Genomic DNA, 17787 nt, shown 5'->3' with positions numbered 1-17787 from the left:
AGTAACGTCGTCTGGTGTGCGCGGGCACGGGCACGGAACCACTGAGAGACTGAGGGAGCGCGCACCTCAACGCCAGCTGTCCTCTGAGGGGGACCCTTGCCGCCCCTCCCCAAAAGACATGTCAAAAAACACCGAATTTTGAATCTTTTGTTTTTCAGCAGTTGAGAACCTACAGATACATTCACTCACTTCACAGCTCCAGCATCACCTTTACACCGCGTGAGCCCATCGACCACCAGCAGCACAGCAACGCCCATAGCAACGCCTCCTCTGCGCATCCTCCTTCTGTTTCTCTGACCCAGCAACACCGGCCGCCTTCCACCAACAACCAACCTGTTTTCCTAACGCTGAATCCATATCAAACCGTTGTGCTTCCTTTTTATCGCAAAGGACCATGAACGCGCTGTGTGCATTCATTCTTTCTTCAGTCAAAGGTGCGTACCCGTGTGAAACACCGCGCGCTCATTTATCAATGCATTGCATGTTATTGTTCTATTGTGGATGCATTTTTGCATGCCGATTGAGTGAATGCCTGCAACGGGTGTAGATTATGAATAATGTGTCCAGTGTAATCTATACAGCATTGTCACAGACAGAGATATGCATGCGCTCCGTCGTCTTGTTTTCGTTCTTCCCGAGCGCGGGGTGCGGTGCTGCAGATTTCTGTTGCAATCATTCCAGCCATGGGCAAATGCAATTATAAAATGCATATTTAGAATTTGACCTCCCTGCACAAAATGATCTGTTTCATTCATTCGGAAGATTTTACGTTAATATGAATAACGTTTTGACTTCTTATCATCATTTCTCTGATGATTTTATTTTATCAATAGCCTGCATTTAATCTGGCAGCGTGCATTAACATCACACCTTATCTAGATTAGTTTCCATGGCAAACACCATGGCTGAAAACAGCCTTTAGGGGGGCACTGTGTGGGTAAACAACACTAGATCCATCTTCATGTGCAGAATAGCAAACCAGGGTATGATGGATTGAATTTCACAAAGTGACCTCAGTGATCTTGTGTTTCTGTTTCTGAACAGACATAGAAAGAAGATGGTGTAGTAAAGAATAAAGAGAGTGGGGAGAATGTAAAAAATAAATGGGGGACAGAGGCTTAAACAAAACAGAGGCCACACATGGATTAAGAGATTATATGGATAGAGGCCAAAAGAGATAATGATTATTTTACAGCAAGAGAGGAGGGAACATGCTGGGTTTTGCTGGTTGAAGATTAAAATAATACAATATACTATGGTCTATATATAAAATATCTTACTTTTCCTCTCTTTTTACATTAGTCACTCATCATTCCGAAAGCCCATCCTCGAGCTGAAACTGAGGGATTCTTTTCCCTTGAACTCACCTGTAAGTTCTGGCCTATCAAGGAACTGGCAGCGGCACGGGAGCTCCGCCCACCACACCCTCGAAATGAGGGACAAGGCCACTCAGGTGAGATGTTTATGCTGTTCATATGCTATCCTTACATAACACGTACACACAATATAATATAACTTAATACATAAAAAACACTCGCATATAAAATATATGTGACCCTGGACCACAAAACCAGTCATAAGGGTAGATGAATAAGCTTTCCATTGGTGTATGGTTTGTTAGGATAGGACAATATTTGGTCGAGATACAACTATTTGAAAATCTGGAATCTGAGGGTGCAAAAAAATAAATTTATTGAGAAAATCGCCTTTAATGTTGTTCAAATTAAGTCCTTAGCAATGCATATCCACTCACAAAAATAAATTTTTTCTATATTTACAGTAGGAAATATACAAAATATCTTCATGGAACATGATCTTTAATTAATATCTTAATGATTTTTGGCATAAAAGGAAAATTGATCATTTTTACCCATACAGTGTATTGTTGGTCCATTTTTATCACATATGTGATAAAAATGAGGATGATTTGTTTGTATCAAGGCTGATAAATAAACACAAATGTCCAGTTTTAAAGTTATCTGGACAACCAATTTACAACAATTCAACAATTAAAATAAATAATTTATATATAGTATAAATTAAATCATATTATATAGAAATAGAATTGTGTAGATTAATATCATAATATAGATTAATATAATTTAGAAAAAATGTTTTTACCAGTTAAGGAATAATATTTAAATATAATATTATTTATATACATTTACTTAGGCTACATATTGGCAGGGCTTGCCATTAACACCCGCCAAATGTAATGCATTCACTCCTACTAGCCACTTTGGGGTTGAATTTATTATGAAATGTATACATTTTTCAATTGTAGTCTTTTAAAAAGGCATCTTAAAATAATCAACTGAGTGCAAGTGTTGTCAAAAATATTTTTCGATACGTATCAATACTGAAATATCTGATATGTTTCCAATACTCATTTTCTGCAGAATAGATACACAATACCAGCTGCTCTTTCTCTCTCTCTCATCTCTCCGACAGTGAGTTGACATACAAACCCACCTTCCCTCACTCACTCGTTTTATTTGTTGCGGATAAACATATTATTTGTGTTACAGGGCTTGAATTTTGGCGGGGGATTGTGCGTATTGCACATAATTTTACTCATTCCCGCACATTTTATCCTCACACTCAAAGTGTACGCACATAAAGCCGCCTCTCCGTACTAAACTGAGTCAAAATAATGTCAAAATGCCAGCAAGTATTCACGTAAACACAGTCGGTTATGTTTTAAGTGAACGTTAACAGTTGAGAAAGAAAACGCATGTGTAACAGTGTAATGGATCCGTGCATCAGGTCTTAAAGTGACAGCAGCCTAATATTCCTGCTGCCAAATTATGAGATAATATTAAAAATATCTATAGGGTGGTTTTTCCCCATGGTATCGATATCAAATTTGTGGCCAATGAAAATGCTAAGAGGCTAGTAACTTTGGAAAACCACTAGCCACAGTGGCTTATGAGGACAAAAGTTATTGTCAAGCCCTGCATAGTACTATAGATTCATGTGTTATAGGGTGAAAAAGGACCCACGTAGCTTGCTCTACAATTTTTCTTAGTATTCATACATTAAAGAGTTAGTTCACCTAGAAAGCTCCAAAAATGACAAAAAAGGAAGCCCATGAATCAAATGTTCTTGAAGTCATACAATAGCTTTCTGTGACTGAATAATCTTTCCCTCCAGTAAACCATTTCATGAATGAATCAGTCCATTCTTGAATTGTTCAGTCCAGTCTCTGTTCTTCACTCATTCTCTCTCTCGGTTTTCCTCGTCAGACCCCTAGGGCCTGGGTTGATGAGCGGAGGAGAGGCTCTCATAAGCGATCGGCTTCTTGCGGCAGCACTGACCAGCTGAAAGAGGTGAGACATCTAGAGCCATTATAACATATGCTGACAGTGTGTTCCTTTTCGTCCTCTTTTATTTGTGTTTTTCCTGTACTATGCTTTTCATCATCCCCATTTGGACTTCTTTTAGATCGCAAAATTGCGACAACAGCTCCAACGTAGCAAACGCAGCAGCCGCCATCGCCGGGACAAAGACCGCAAGTCACCCTTTAATGGCAACCATGCTATCATCCAGTCACAGGTGGGCACCGTCGCATCCCAGCAGCCACCATTTGTGCTTGTGTGCGAATAACGGGTTGCTCTTGGACGACAGTAACCTGGACTAGTACACGCAGAATTGAAGTAGGCCAAACATCTGGAGAATATAAGCGCGCCCCACTTTCCTGCATATCCGTCCCAATTTTGAGGCTTTCTGGCCCCTTGGAGACTGGGGGACATCATTTTCCCAAAAGACAGTGGCTGTTTTAGAGTAGATTACAAAGTCTTCTCTCACAGCCTGCCGTCATTAGGACAGCCTTTGGACCGATAAGTTGACACATTGAGTTTCTATGTGTGTGCAAATTTTTATAACAGTTGTGTAATTAATTATACATGACACCTCAGCAGAATACATCAACCTAGCATGCAAATGAGCCCCCTTAGTGGAGGGCATTGGGTTTATTTGTTCACTTGAAGGAATATTCCAGGTTTAGTACAAGGTAAGCTCAGTCAACAGCATTTGTGGCTAAAACAAATATAAACTTCTTATGGTTATGATGAGGCACTTACAATGTAACTGAATGTTGGCAAGTTTTGGAGGATTTAAAAGCCGAAATATGACTTTATAAAAGCACGTACATTAAAGGTGCGGTCAAATTAACCATTGCTTGGACAAATTTTGTGGGTGAAATCCAGTTATTTTAAAAGGTTAGTTCACCCAAAAATGAAAATTTGATGTTTATCTGCTTACCCTCAGGGATTCCAAGATGTAGGTGACTTTGTTTCTTCAGTACAACACAAATGATGATTTTTAACTCCAACCGTTGCGTCTGTCAGTCGTATGATGCATGTCAATGGGAACTCCATCTATAATGCTGTGTTCACACCAGACGCGACTTGCGCGAATAAATCGCGCTATTCGCGCGTAGTTGGACGCTTGAACATTTTGAGTTTACTCGCTTCATTCGCGCGTTAAAATCCCTTCACAACAGACGCGAATTCGCGTCATGAGAGGGGCTCTCCCGCTCCTTTATGTGTCCCAGACTCTCCCACTGCTTTCTGCACACTTCCTCTGAATAAACACAACTTGGTCGTCTTTAGTTGGCTTGTAGTCTTAATATGTATATATATATATATATATATATATATATATATATATATATATGTATGTATATATAGTTCAAATTGAGTAAAGACCGTTTTTTACAACTTATTAGATTGTCCGACCTCCTCACTCACTTTCTTTCAAACACGATCCTTTTTATTTCTGTTTCTATAAATGTATGAAGATGTACAGCGACGATGATTTTGTCCTCCATTGTTGTTTCGAATTTCTGCCTCAGCTCGCTACGTCACGTCACTGATAGAGCAAGCTCCTGATTGGTTAACGCGGCGCGGAAATTCGCCAAAGTTCAGATTTTTCAACTTGCGCGATTCGTGCGAATCGCGTCATTCGCGCCGCTTCATCCGCGCCGCTTCATCCGCGCGAATCGCGTCGCAGGATGTCAATTCGCGTCTTTGCATTGACTTAACATGTAAATCACTCGCGCTTACCGCTTCATTCGCGTCCGGTGTGAACGCACCATTAGAGTAAAAAAAACATGCACAGACAAATCCAAATTAAACCATGCGGTTCGTGACGAACAGTATTTATATAATTTTTTACCTCTAATACACCACTGTGTCCAACTGCCTTGAGCATCCAGTGTGTGAGGTCTGATCGCGCTCTGATGCCGGAAATGATCTCTCGCAATAATTGACGTATACGTGCGAGACATCGCTTTTATCACCAGAGCGTGTTTTCAGACCTCACACACCGGATGCTCAAGGCAGTTGGACATAGTGGTGTATTAGAGGTAAAAAATTATATAAATACTGTTCGGTTTCTCGCACAAAATGATCGTTTTGTGTCTTAGGACATCAATGTGTCGTCACGAGCTGCAGGGTTTAATTTGGATTTGTCTGTGCGTGTTTTTTTTACTCTTGTAGATGGAGTTCCCATTGACATGCATTATACGACTGACAGACCGCAAAACGGTTGGAGTTAAAAACCATGAACTATTCTTTTAATAGGGATCTGGACAATCGAGAAACATTCCCCCACGCAGATTTCGCATCAGGTTGAAGTTATGCAAATTTGCCGCATTGACCAACAGAACGCTGCTTGGTTTGAAAGTGGCTTTTAACCCTACACTATTGACAGTGGACAGTGCCTGTGAAATTTTGCTGTGACCTTGCATTAAATCTTCTGTTAGATTTTGTCATTTTGGGGTTGGAAGTTTTCAGGTGTTATGTTGTCATGAAAATGAGGTTGAAAAACAAATATAACAAAGGTTAGAGAGCACTAAAATCAGGTTATAGGGTTAGTTCACCCAAAAATGAAAATTCTGTCTTTAATTTCTCACCCTTGTGTCGTTCCACACCTGTAAGACCTTCATTCATCTTCAGAACACAAATTAAGATATTTTTGATAAAATCCGATGGCTCAGTGAGGTCTCCATTGACAGCAAGATAATTAACACTTTCAATGCCCAGAAAGCTACTAAAGACATATTTAAAACAGTTCATGTGACTACAGTGGTTCAAACTTAATGTTATGAAGCGACGAGTATACTTTTTGTGTTCCACAAAATAACAACTTTATTCAACAATATCTAGTGATGGGCAATTTCAAAACACTGCTTCATGAAGCTTCGAAGCTTTACAAATCTTTTGTTTCGAAACAGTGGCTCAGAGCGTGTATCAAACTGCCTTAGTCATGTGATTTCAGTAAACGAGGCTTTGTTATGTAATAAGTGTTTCGAAACATTTTGAAATTTCAATGGTTCACGTGACTTTGGCAGTTTGATACACGCTCTGAACTACTGATTCGAAACAAAAGATTTGTAAAGCTTCATGAAGCAGTGTTTTGAAATCGCACATAACTAGATATTGTTGAATAAAGTCGTTATTTTGTTTTTTTGCAGCATAAAAAGTATTCTAATCACTTCATAACATTAAGGTTGAACCGCTGTAATCACATGAACTGTTTTAAATATGTCTTTTATTAACTTGCTGTCAATAAAGGCCTCACTGAGCCATCAGATTTCATCAAAAATATATTAATTTGTGTTCTGAAGATGAACGAAGGTTAATTAGGAGTAATTTTTCATTTTTGGGTGAACTAACCCTTTAAGCATGAATATTGTTTATGTCTTGTGGCTAAACTATTGAAACAGCAAGTATTTTAACGATTAAAGTTTTCTTCCCTTCAGTTCCATTGTAGATTTTGGCTTTTTTTAAAGAAAGAAAAGGAAGAAGTGGAAATTAATTTTTTTGTAGTAATCAACATTGTGCTACAAATTCCATTGATTGAACTTGTACTGAACCTGGAATATTCCTCTCAACATCTTTAGTGTTTTGAGGACAGGAGAGATTGTATCAATACATCTCAAAAACCTCATACTTGTTTCTGAGAAAAGTGAAGGAAAGGAAAAGTAGGCAAAAGTTTGGCTATCCAAAACCATAAATAGAGAAGATCATGAGAGCATGAAGAAAAGATGGGGAAAGAGCGCTTACATCACACCATACTCAAAATAAGTCCCCTCAAGCTCAGCAGTAATGGGCTCTCAATGGCAATGTTCTCTGTAGTCAGTGGTTTGTGTATAATGATGGAGCTTAGTCTGGCAGAATGTTTGATTTTTGGCAGTGAAGAGACTGTAGAGATTGTGTATGTGTGGGCTCACTGCATGTGGGAGTCTTTCTAACAGGATTACACAGAAGGCTGGTTTCCCCTACGGGGGAATGTTTGTGTGCTTGAGACATAGACCCATACACGCATTTCTAAAGAAGTGTTGTACCTTCTCCTCTTTTTCACTCTCAGTCTCAGATGCCTAAAACCATCCTGATTCCCATCCCCATCTCTAAGTCCACTCCTCCAAGATTTCGGAACAGCATAGAGGGGCTCAACCAGGAGATTGAACGCATCATCATACGGGACACTGTGGAACGAGATGAGATCATAATAGTGAGTGTGTCTCAGTAATACTGCCAGGAACTGTTGTGCAAGAGTGGTTTGGATGTGTCTTTTGTGGTTGGTCTGCATGATAAGTCAAATTAAAATGAGTGCTGTCAAAATCAATGCGTTAATGCATGCGTTTTGTTTTTTTTTCAGTTTAACGCGTTTAAAATATCTAACGTAATTAACGCAGCATACGTTTGTTTCTGTCATCCTTTAGCTAGCATTATATTTAGGGCTGTCATGATTCCTGGATTAAATTAGAGTATGTGATTTTAAAAAATCCTCGACTGCAATTTACATGTGTCGAGTAACCGGCAAAATACCGGAAGTGGCGCATTCCACGGATGACAATCCGTGAGATTTTGCCAGGTTTGTAAGGTAAATCATTTATAAACCTAGGCCAACATACATCAATGTTTCTAAATATGCGAACTGTTCATCGCAATTTCAAAATAAAAGTCTAAACGGAGTTTTATGGAGTCAATATAATACGCAAAAAAATACAGTTTTGCAAAAGAAAATAAAGTTTTGCAAATGAAAATTAAAGTATTGAGGAAAATAAATGCACTTTTTGCAAACAAAAATAAAGAATTGCAAAATATAAATGAAACAGCGTGAAAAGCAATGATTTTGCACGTCAAAAGATGCGCAGAAAAATGAAGCACAAAGGGAAAACGGCATCGCAAGCTCAAACTAGACTGACACGCAAAATGAAAACCAGTGCTGCAAATAAATTGATAGATATGACCATGGAAAATATGTATTGCAAAATCATTGCTTTTCACGCTGTTTCGTTTGTTTTGCAATTCTTTATTTTTGTTTGCAAAAAACACATTTATTTTCCTCAATACTTTAATTTTCGTTTGCAAAACTTTATTTTTTTGCATATTATATGCGGCATTATTATAATACGCAGCATTATATTGACTCCATAGAGTTTGATGTCCACATATTCTTGTTCAAGAAATTACAGTGGCTATAGCATTTCTATCATAAAAAAGTGGCCAAATAATAAAGATTAGGTAAACATATGAATTAAATCTCGTTTGGTCAATATTAAACAAAGATTTGATCTGCTGTGAGTGTAACAACAACAATCACTAGGCCATTGGCGCCCTCTGCAGGCATTTGTTATAATACAATATAAATAAGATGATTGTTTATGTACATCACGCATTTTAACAGTGTTGTTATATAAAAACCATATGATTACATGCTTTGGATACATTATTTGAACCAATTATCATTGCCTCGTTGTTATTATATATGTATTTTAAGTCATTTTACACGCTTAGGTATATTGTTTTTTTACCACAAAAAATATCCAATTACTCAATTAATCATCAAAACAATTGACCAATTACACGTTTACCAAAATAATCGTTAGTGACAGCCCTAGTAATATTATGTAATCACACTATCATTCATTCCAGTGCTATTGTAAGGAGCCCTGCACATGACATGCAAGAAAAAAAATTAAATTGTGCGCACGATTTATTAATTTGTTCCCTCTATTTACAAAAACATGCACACGAGTCATTATTTCATTCAATCGATTTATAAATCATGTGTGTGATTTATAAACTACAGAAGAGGATTAGGGCCAAGCAATAATAAAAAAATAAAAACATCTCGAGATTAAAGTTGTTTAAGATAAATGTCGAGATAAAATGTTGAGAATAAGCTCGTTAAATTACGAGAAAAAACTCGTTAAATTTCAAGAAAAAAGTCGAGATAAAATGTTGAGAATTAACTTGTTAAATTGCGAGAAAAAAGTCGTTAAATTACGAGAACAAATTCGTTAAATTATGAGAAAAATGTCATTACATTTCGAGAAAAAAGTCGTTAAATTATGAGAACAAATTCGTTAAATTTGTTAAATTACGAATTTAATGACTTTTTTCTCATAATTTAATGAGTTTATTCTCAACATTTTATTTCGACTTTTTTCTCAAAATTTAACAACTTTAGTCTCTAGATGGTTTTATTTTTTATTATTGCTTGGCCCTAATCCTCTTCTGTAATAAACCGAGGGAACGAAATAGTAAAATTATTATATATATATATATATATATATATATATATATATATATATATATATATATATTAAATTCAAAGAAAAAAATATTTTCTGGAATATAAAGTAGCTATTTAAGTAATCTGTTGAAGATTCCTGTTTTTTTTTATATATATATTTTATATATATCGCAATGCATAGCAGGAAAAAAAAAATAATATTGCAATGTAATTTTTTTCTCAATATCATTCAGCCCTATTTTGTGGTATAGGGGCAGTAACAAAGCTTATCAGTGCACAATCAATACTAATGTAATGTTTGGTGGAATCCAATTAGTAGAAATTGCTTTTGTCCTACACATCCTAGCCACAGGATGTTCCTGATGGGCACCGCGCGCCCCCTCCCCTCCCCCAGCGCAGCAGCAGCACACGCAGCATTGACACACAGACACCCTCGAACGGCGGGCTTGGCAGTAACCGTAGCAACAGCAGCAGCCGAGCTGACTCTGTCTCCCCCTCGTACCTCAGCATCCTCAACGACACGGTCGGAAACAGCCCACTCGATGACACGCTCAACGAGAGCAAAGAAAGAGGTGAGAAGCACATGCATCAATCATCACACAATAACCTTAAATCAAACTATTTGATTCCTAAACATTCCTTTTTCCTGTCTTAGACCTGGGACCTTGGTCCCCTCTGCCCAAATATGCTTCATCTCCAAAGCCCAACAACAGCTACATGTTCAAACGTGAGCCTCCGGAGGGCTGCGAGAAAGTTAAAGCTTTTGAAGAAAACCAGTGAGTAACTGCTCTGTAGACATGTCTGTTGGTGTTAGATCAGTTGAAGGTGGTGCTTTATTTAAATGATTTTACAATAAATGTTTGTTATGTTTGTTAAAATAAAATGTTACCCTCTTACCAAAATTTGTCAGAGTAGTTTAAAAATCGGTGCAATTTAATAAATAATAATTAAAAAATAATAAAATTAAAATAAATAGCAATTAGAAATAAAATATATTTTTTCAAAAATTAGGTATAAAAAAAAATTAGGTAATGGAGACTAGCTATTTTGTAATCAGATGTTTGCAGTCATTGATAAAATTTCCCATAAAGACAATTATATGTTTAATCATGTTCCTTAAGATGCTCGAGATGCTGTCATAAAAATGAGACAAAAAAGTCATAATCATGAGATAAAATCATAACTGTGACATAAAAATAAGTCAAAATTTAATTCATAAATTAAAAGTTATCATAGGTATGACAAAAAGTCAAAATTGACAAAAAAGTATTATGACATGCTTTTTATCTCATAGGTATGACTCTTTATTTCATGATTTATGGTATAATTAAGACTTTGTCATAATTATGATTTGTGTAAAACGGACCTAATGAAAGTAGTTCTATATATTATACTACAAAGCCTCCAAAATGATTAATATGGATTCCCCGTTATACAGTTGTGGCCAGAATTATTAGACCCCTTCATAAATATGATCAAAGATGACTCTAAAAATAAATCTGCATTGTTTATCCTTTTGATCTTTAATTCATAAAATTAGCAAAAATCTAACCTTTCATTGAAGGAAAAGAATTGAAAGTGGGGGGGAAATAACATTAAGAAATAAATGTTTTTCTCCAAAACACGTTGCCTACAATTATTAACACCCCTAGAATTTTTTATGAGCAAATATCTCTGAAGTATATTCGCATTCATATTTACATTTTTTTTAGCTCACCGGAGTGATCCTGAACATGAAATTGTCCAGCCAGGACTTCCTGTTACACAGGAGTATAAACATGAGGAAACACAAAGGCCAAATTCCCTTAATCATTCATCACAATGAGAAAAAACAAAGAATATAGTTCTGATGTGCAGAAAAAGACTGTTGAGCTTCACAAAATAGAAAGTGGCTGTAAGAAAATACCTAAAACATTGAAAATCCCCATTTCCACTATCAGGGCAATAATTAAGAAGTTCCAATCAACTAAACATATTACAAATCTGCCTGGAAGAGGACGTGTGTCTAAATCTTCCTAATGCGCGGTGAGGAGGAAAGTTTGAGTGGACAAAGACTCTCTAAGGATCACAGCTGGAGAATTGCAGAGATTAGTTGAGTCTTGAATCTCAGAAAGCCTAAAAAAAATTATCAAACAGCACCTACATCCCTGCAAGATGTTCGGGAGGGTTTTAAGAAAAATCCTCTGCTCTCATCCAGAAACAATCTCCAGCATATTCAGTTGTCAGTCAAGACTGGAACTTCAAACGGGACCGGCTTCTGTGGTCAGATGAAACTAAAACAAGAGCTTTTTGGCAGCAAACCCACCAGATGGGTTTGGTGCACACATGGATAAAAAGTACCCCATGCCCACGGTTAAATATACTGCTGGATCTTTAATGTTGTGGGCCTATTTTTCTGCTGGAGGTCCTGGACATGTTCAGATTCATGGTATCATGGATTCTAGCAAATACCAACAGATAAAAAATCAAAACCTGACACTTCTGCTAGAAATCGTATATTGGGCTGTGGTTGGATCATCCGTCAGGACAATGATCCAAAACAAACATCAAAACCAGCACAAAAATGGGTCACTGAGCACAAAATGAAGCTTCTGCCATGACCATCCCAGTCCCCTGACCTGAACCCTAAAGAAAATGAGTGAAGTGAACTGAAGAGAAGAAGCACCAACATGGAGCTGGAATCTGAAGGATCTGGAGAGATTCTGTATGAAGGAATGATCTCTGATCTCTTCTCAGGTGTTCTCCAAACTCATCAGGCGTTACAGAAGAAGACTCAGAGCTGTTTTCTTGGCAAAAGGAGGTTGCAAAAAGTATTGAATAAAAAGGTGCTAATAATTGTGGGCAACGTGTTTTGGAGAAAAACATTTATTTCATAATGTTATTTCCCCCCCACTTTCAATTCTTTTCCTTCAATGAAAGGTTAGATTTTTGCTGATTTTAAATTAAAGATCAAAAGGATAAACAATGCAGATTTATTTTTAGAGTCATCTTTGATCATATTTATGAAGGGGTCTAATAATTCTGGCCACAACTGTATTTCTGATGTAGTCCAAGTGTAGACAGCTTTTAGCTGTTGCGGCGCAGCGCATCTGGTGTGGACATGTTGATAATATTAGATACCACGATAATATTAGATAATATTAGGCACCACGAGACGAAGATCTATTTCAGAACCGGCCACTATCAAAATAATCTGGCTGCGGGTGCGGGCCAGATATTTTTGCTGGCGGGCCACCTATTGCTGACCACTGCTCTAAACTGTTATACGGTAAATTCCATTTTTATGTCTAGATTTCGTCTGTGTTTTCTGCATCGTGAAAATCATAGGGCCCTAGCGCAACCAGTGTTACTCACGTATAAAGCAGAAACTAAGCAGGCCTTCCAGCTTTTGTGTCTCCAGCCCTGAAAAGCTTTTCTTATATTAACGTTGGTCCTAAAGCTCTTCCCTGATCATAACCCTTCTTTTCCCCAGTCATATTCCTCTGACTTTTTCTCTTTTGTAATGTCTCTCAGCCATCTCTCTTTCTAAAGTCTTTCCTCAAATCCCCTTCTTGCTCACTCTCTCTCTTCCTCCATTATGAGTGGACACGCCCCCTACTGCTGATTGGCTACAAGTGTGTTGTGGTGCTCAGTCTGAACAACTTTCTCAGAAATCGCTTACTGCACCTTTAATTGTTGGATAAAATCAAGAAGTTCCAGGCTACTGACTTTAAAAAAGTAACGGTACACCGATTTGTATTCCATTCATGGAAATAAGGTTGTTTTGTAGTAAAGTTTCCATACTATAAAAGCATTTTGATGGGTTTAACTTCTTAGCAGTGTGAAAGTCCTGACTTAGCTTTGCTTCTTCTGTTCCAGGCCAAGGCCTCTCCAAGAAATTCCTCCATATCTCTGCCCAGACAGAAACAAGGTGAACTTCATTCCCAAAAGCGGATCTGCTTTCTGCCTGGTGAGCATCTTGAAGCCTCTGCTGCCCACCCAGGAGCTGAACTTCCGTAGCGGGGTGGGATACCGCAGTATCTCCCCCTCCTTGGTGCCACTGAGTGGGGTCGGGGTTAGGAGCCTGTCCCCCTCCGTGGGTCCCGTCCTGTCCCGTGGACGTCAGTCACCATGTCTCCCACGACACCTTGAGGAGCCAGAAGGTTAAAACGGAACAAAGGAACCTCAGCAGATGCCATTTTCCCACACTCCTGTATTGTCTGATAGAGTCAGAGCTTTGTTAAGATTTTAATTAAGAACATGTTCTGAACAACTTCGAGAGATATCAGTCTTTTTTCTTTTTGTTATTTAAGGGTAATGGTATTATTTGTAGAATGGAGGATCGAAAGAAGGTTTTCAATATGGCGTATGTATATAGATGAGGCATTTTTAGTATTGCACTTCTTTTTACTTTCTCAACGATTTATTGCATTTTACCATGAAGCCTTTGAATTTTCTTATGTATAGCTGCATCCTTTAACCTACACAAGAGTCTGGAATAATTTTGAATGTTTTTCAAATGTCTCTTATGCTGCATTTATTTGATTAAAAATACAGTAAAAACAGAAATATTATTACGATTTAAAATAACTATTTTCTTTTTGAATATATTTTAAAATGTAATTTATTCCTGTGTTGTCAAAGCTGAATTTTCAGCATCGTTATTCCAGTCTTCAGTGTCACATGATCCTTCAGAAATCATTCTAATAGGCTGGTTTGCTGCTCAAGAAACATTTATTATTACTAACAATGTTGAAAAAAGTTCTGCTTAATATTTTGGTGGAAATGGTAATACACTACCATTCAAAAGTTTGGGTTAAGTAAGTTTAAAAAAAGAAGGAAGTCACATTAAATTGATCAAAAGTTACAGTAATGACATTTATAATGTTGCAAAAGATTTATATTTCAAATAAATGCTGTTCTTTTGAATTTTCTATTCATAAAAGGATCCTGAAAAAAAATGTATCATGATTTCCACAAAAATAACTGTTAACTGTTAAGCACTGATAACAATAAGAAACCTTATTAATAACTGAGCAGCAAATCAGCATATTAGAATGAGTTCTGAAGGATCATGTGACACTGAAGACTGGAGTAATGATGCTGAAAATTCAGCTTTGATCACAGAAATAAATTACATTATAAAATATGCTATAATAAAATAGAAAGCTGTTAATATTTCACAATATTACTGTTTTTACTGTTGATGTTTTTTTATTCAAACAAATGCAACTTTGGTGAGCATAAGCGACTTCTTTTAAAAACATGTCAAAAATCGTAATTATTCCGAACTTTTGACCTGTAGTGTAAATGTAAGTGATTTGATTTACTGAGGAAATTGAGGTTTTAGATCACAGTTTTGCTTGCTTATAGTTTACATGCAGTTTGAATAGTGCTGGAAGAACAACCAGAAATGTTGTAGCAGATTTGAGAAGGACTAACAAATGTGCCTGACTCCCACCATCTGTCCGTAGGACCCCGTTTGCTTACTGTCCTTTTTCTATCATCGTCTGACCCTACATTTGTCTCGCCCCCTTAAATGTATAGAGCCCTTCCCCATATATGTAAACCTGTATGTGCTTAATGTGATTAGCTGGAAAGAGGAAGTTTTGATGGTACACGAACAGCCTGGACACGCATTAGGAGGAGGAGACATCGATCGATTGTACTGGACCGTATTATGATTATGATCCACTTATCAGTTCTGTTGTTAAATTTAAAGATTAGTTCAACTGAAAGGTGTCATTACTGTAATTTTAAACAGAGTGAAGGAAAATGGATTGCACTGGATATGAAAGACTTGTCATGAAACAGCAAGAGAAAAGGGATGCAAACAATTTCAATGAGAGAGGCATGGCTTTAGCTAATATTGATCTGAAAATGTACTGATTTGAACTGTAGCATCTTTTTACTGTGAAATATTCCATTATTCATACCGTAAACTTCCTTTCTTCCAAAAAAACAAAAAAAAAAAGTTGATGAAGACCACAGGCAATCCTGAACAAAATGTAATGTATGTAATTGCCTTAATATTGAATTGAAATAGGGAAGTGTGTAAATTAGACAGGTGCCTGATATTTCATTTGTTTAGGTTATTACCAGAATCTTCTGTGAATAAACTTCAAGATCATTGTAACTCTGGTTTGGTAAAGGTACACTAACATTTGGCCCTCTAGCGGCTTAAAAAAACTGCATGCATTTTGCAGAAGAACATTTTCTGGCTGTGATTCGGTGCTGCGTGACTGAATATGGTTATCCTACAGCTCATAAAACATTCACTACTAGGGTACTTAAAGGGTTAGTTTCCCCCAAAAACGAAATTTCTGTCATTAATTACTCGGCCTCATGTCATTCCACACCTGTAAGACCTTCGTTCAACTTCAGAACACAAATTAAGATATTTTTGATGAAATCAGAGAGGTATGTGACTCGTCCATAGACAGCAATATAATCAACACTTTCAAGGTCCAGAAAGCTACTAAAGACATTGTTAAAACAGTCCATGTGACTGCAGTGGTCAACCTTAATGTTATGAAGTGACAAGAATACTTTTTGTGTGCAAAAACAGAACAAAAATAACTTTATTCTTCCCTGTCATTATACTTACGCAGTGAAGGCTTTAGTGTTTACGTCCGAATGCTGGCCCAGTATTGGCCAAAGCTGGTCACATGAGCAGCACGACGCATGAGTGTGATGCTGGTGCAGGATCCGGCCAATAATGAGCCGCATTCGGACGTAAACAAGGAAGTTTGCTACGTATGACAACGGTTCAAATTGTTGAATAATAGTCGTTATTTTTTTGTTTTTGCGCACAAAAAGTATTCTCATCGCTTCATAACATTAAGGTTGAACCACTGTAGTCACGTGGACAATTTTAACCATGTTTTCACTACCTTTCTGGACATTAAAAGGTGCAATGACATTGCTGCCTATGTGTAGACCAAATACCCTCAGATTTCATAAAAAATATCTTAATTTGTGTTCCAAAGATAAACTAAAGTCTTACAGGTGTGGAACGACATGAGGGCGAGTAATGACAGAAATGTCATTTTTGGGTGAACTAACCCTTTAAAGAACTGTTAGAGAGCTACATATGGCAATTTATCTGTTCAATAAAATAGCTTACTCACCTGTAATAAAAACGCCATCTCTGCGTCACTTTTACATGGCAACCCATTTCAAATCCTTCAGTTCTCACCATCTCCGAAGCCAATATTGATTCTCATTTTTTTAGGAGCTCTGCTCTTGCCTTTTTTTTAAATAAACGGGCGATTCCCTGGAGGTACAAGATTTAGCGTGCTCCATTGCTCATTGTGACAACTAACCAGTGCCACTCACAAATCATACATGCGCCAAAGGCCCTTTCCCAAATGGCACACTTCTAAGCACTTTCGGTCTTGTGGACTTACAATGGCTACCGCGTACGCGTGTCCACCAAGTCCACGAGACCATAGGGTGTCCCATTTGTTGATTTTAGACTTCAGAACGGTGCGAGCTCCACAAGACTTCTTCCCGACAGTCAAAACGGCATTATGTCACAAAAGCGCGGACTCGTAGGAAGACCGCAAGTGTTTAGGGCCTCATTTGGGACAGGGCCAAAGTAGCCAGAGCAACTTTTCTCTATTTATGGATATGACAAAACATGCACGGTCGATCGACGTATACCCAATTTCTTGTGAAAACCATTACGTTTAAAACATAATTGGCTTACCAGAGTAAATCAGGGTAAGACAAAAACAAGTTTTGGAAGAAGGGTCGATGATGTATTGATTCTTTAAATTTCTTTAATTTTGAACATAAAGGTTACATAGTACGGAAGAGGATTAGGGCCAAGCAATGATAAAAAAAATAAAACTATCTCGAGATTAAAGTTGTTAAATTTCGAAGAAAAAAGTCGAGATAAAATGTTGAGAATAAAGTCATTAAATTACGAGAACAAATTCATTAAATTATGAGAATAAAGTCATTAAATTACGAGAAAAAAATCGTTAAATTATGAGAACAAATTCGTAATTTAACGAATTTGTTCTCGTAATTTAACGACTTTTTTCTCGTAATTTATTGACTTTATGCTCAACATTTTATCTCGACTTTTTTCCTCAAAATTTAACGATTTTTTTCTTGTAATTTAACGAGTTTATTCTCAACATTTTATCTCGATTTTTTCTTGAAATTTAACACGTTTTTTCTCGTAATTTAATGACTTTAATCTTGAGATGGTTTTATTTTTTTATTATTGCTTGGCCCTAATCCTCTTCC

General features: G+C 37.1%; 1 protein-coding gene across 1 annotated transcript; it reads left to right on the top strand.

The window, feature by feature from the left end:
* The first annotated feature begins 1432 nt into the window (after positions 1-1432).
* Positions 1433-13696, top strand: fam117ba (family with sequence similarity 117 member Ba). Its single transcript, XM_067374255.1, has 7 exons — positions 1433-1453; positions 3246-3329; positions 3445-3555; positions 7375-7518; positions 9896-10121; positions 10205-10325; positions 13408-13696. Exons 1-7 carry the CDS (start codon positions 1433-1435, stop codon positions 13694-13696), a joined length of 996 nt encoding a protein of 331 aa, XP_067230356.1.
* The last annotated feature ends 4091 nt before the right edge of the window (positions 13697-17787 follow it).

Source organism: Chanodichthys erythropterus, chromosome 21 (assembly GCF_024489055.1).
Source record: "Chanodichthys erythropterus isolate Z2021 chromosome 21, ASM2448905v1, whole genome shotgun sequence".
NCBI classification, from domain to species: Eukaryota; Metazoa; Chordata; class Actinopteri; order Cypriniformes; family Xenocyprididae; genus Chanodichthys; species Chanodichthys erythropterus.
This window is presented reverse-complemented; position numbering and strand designations above follow the sequence as displayed.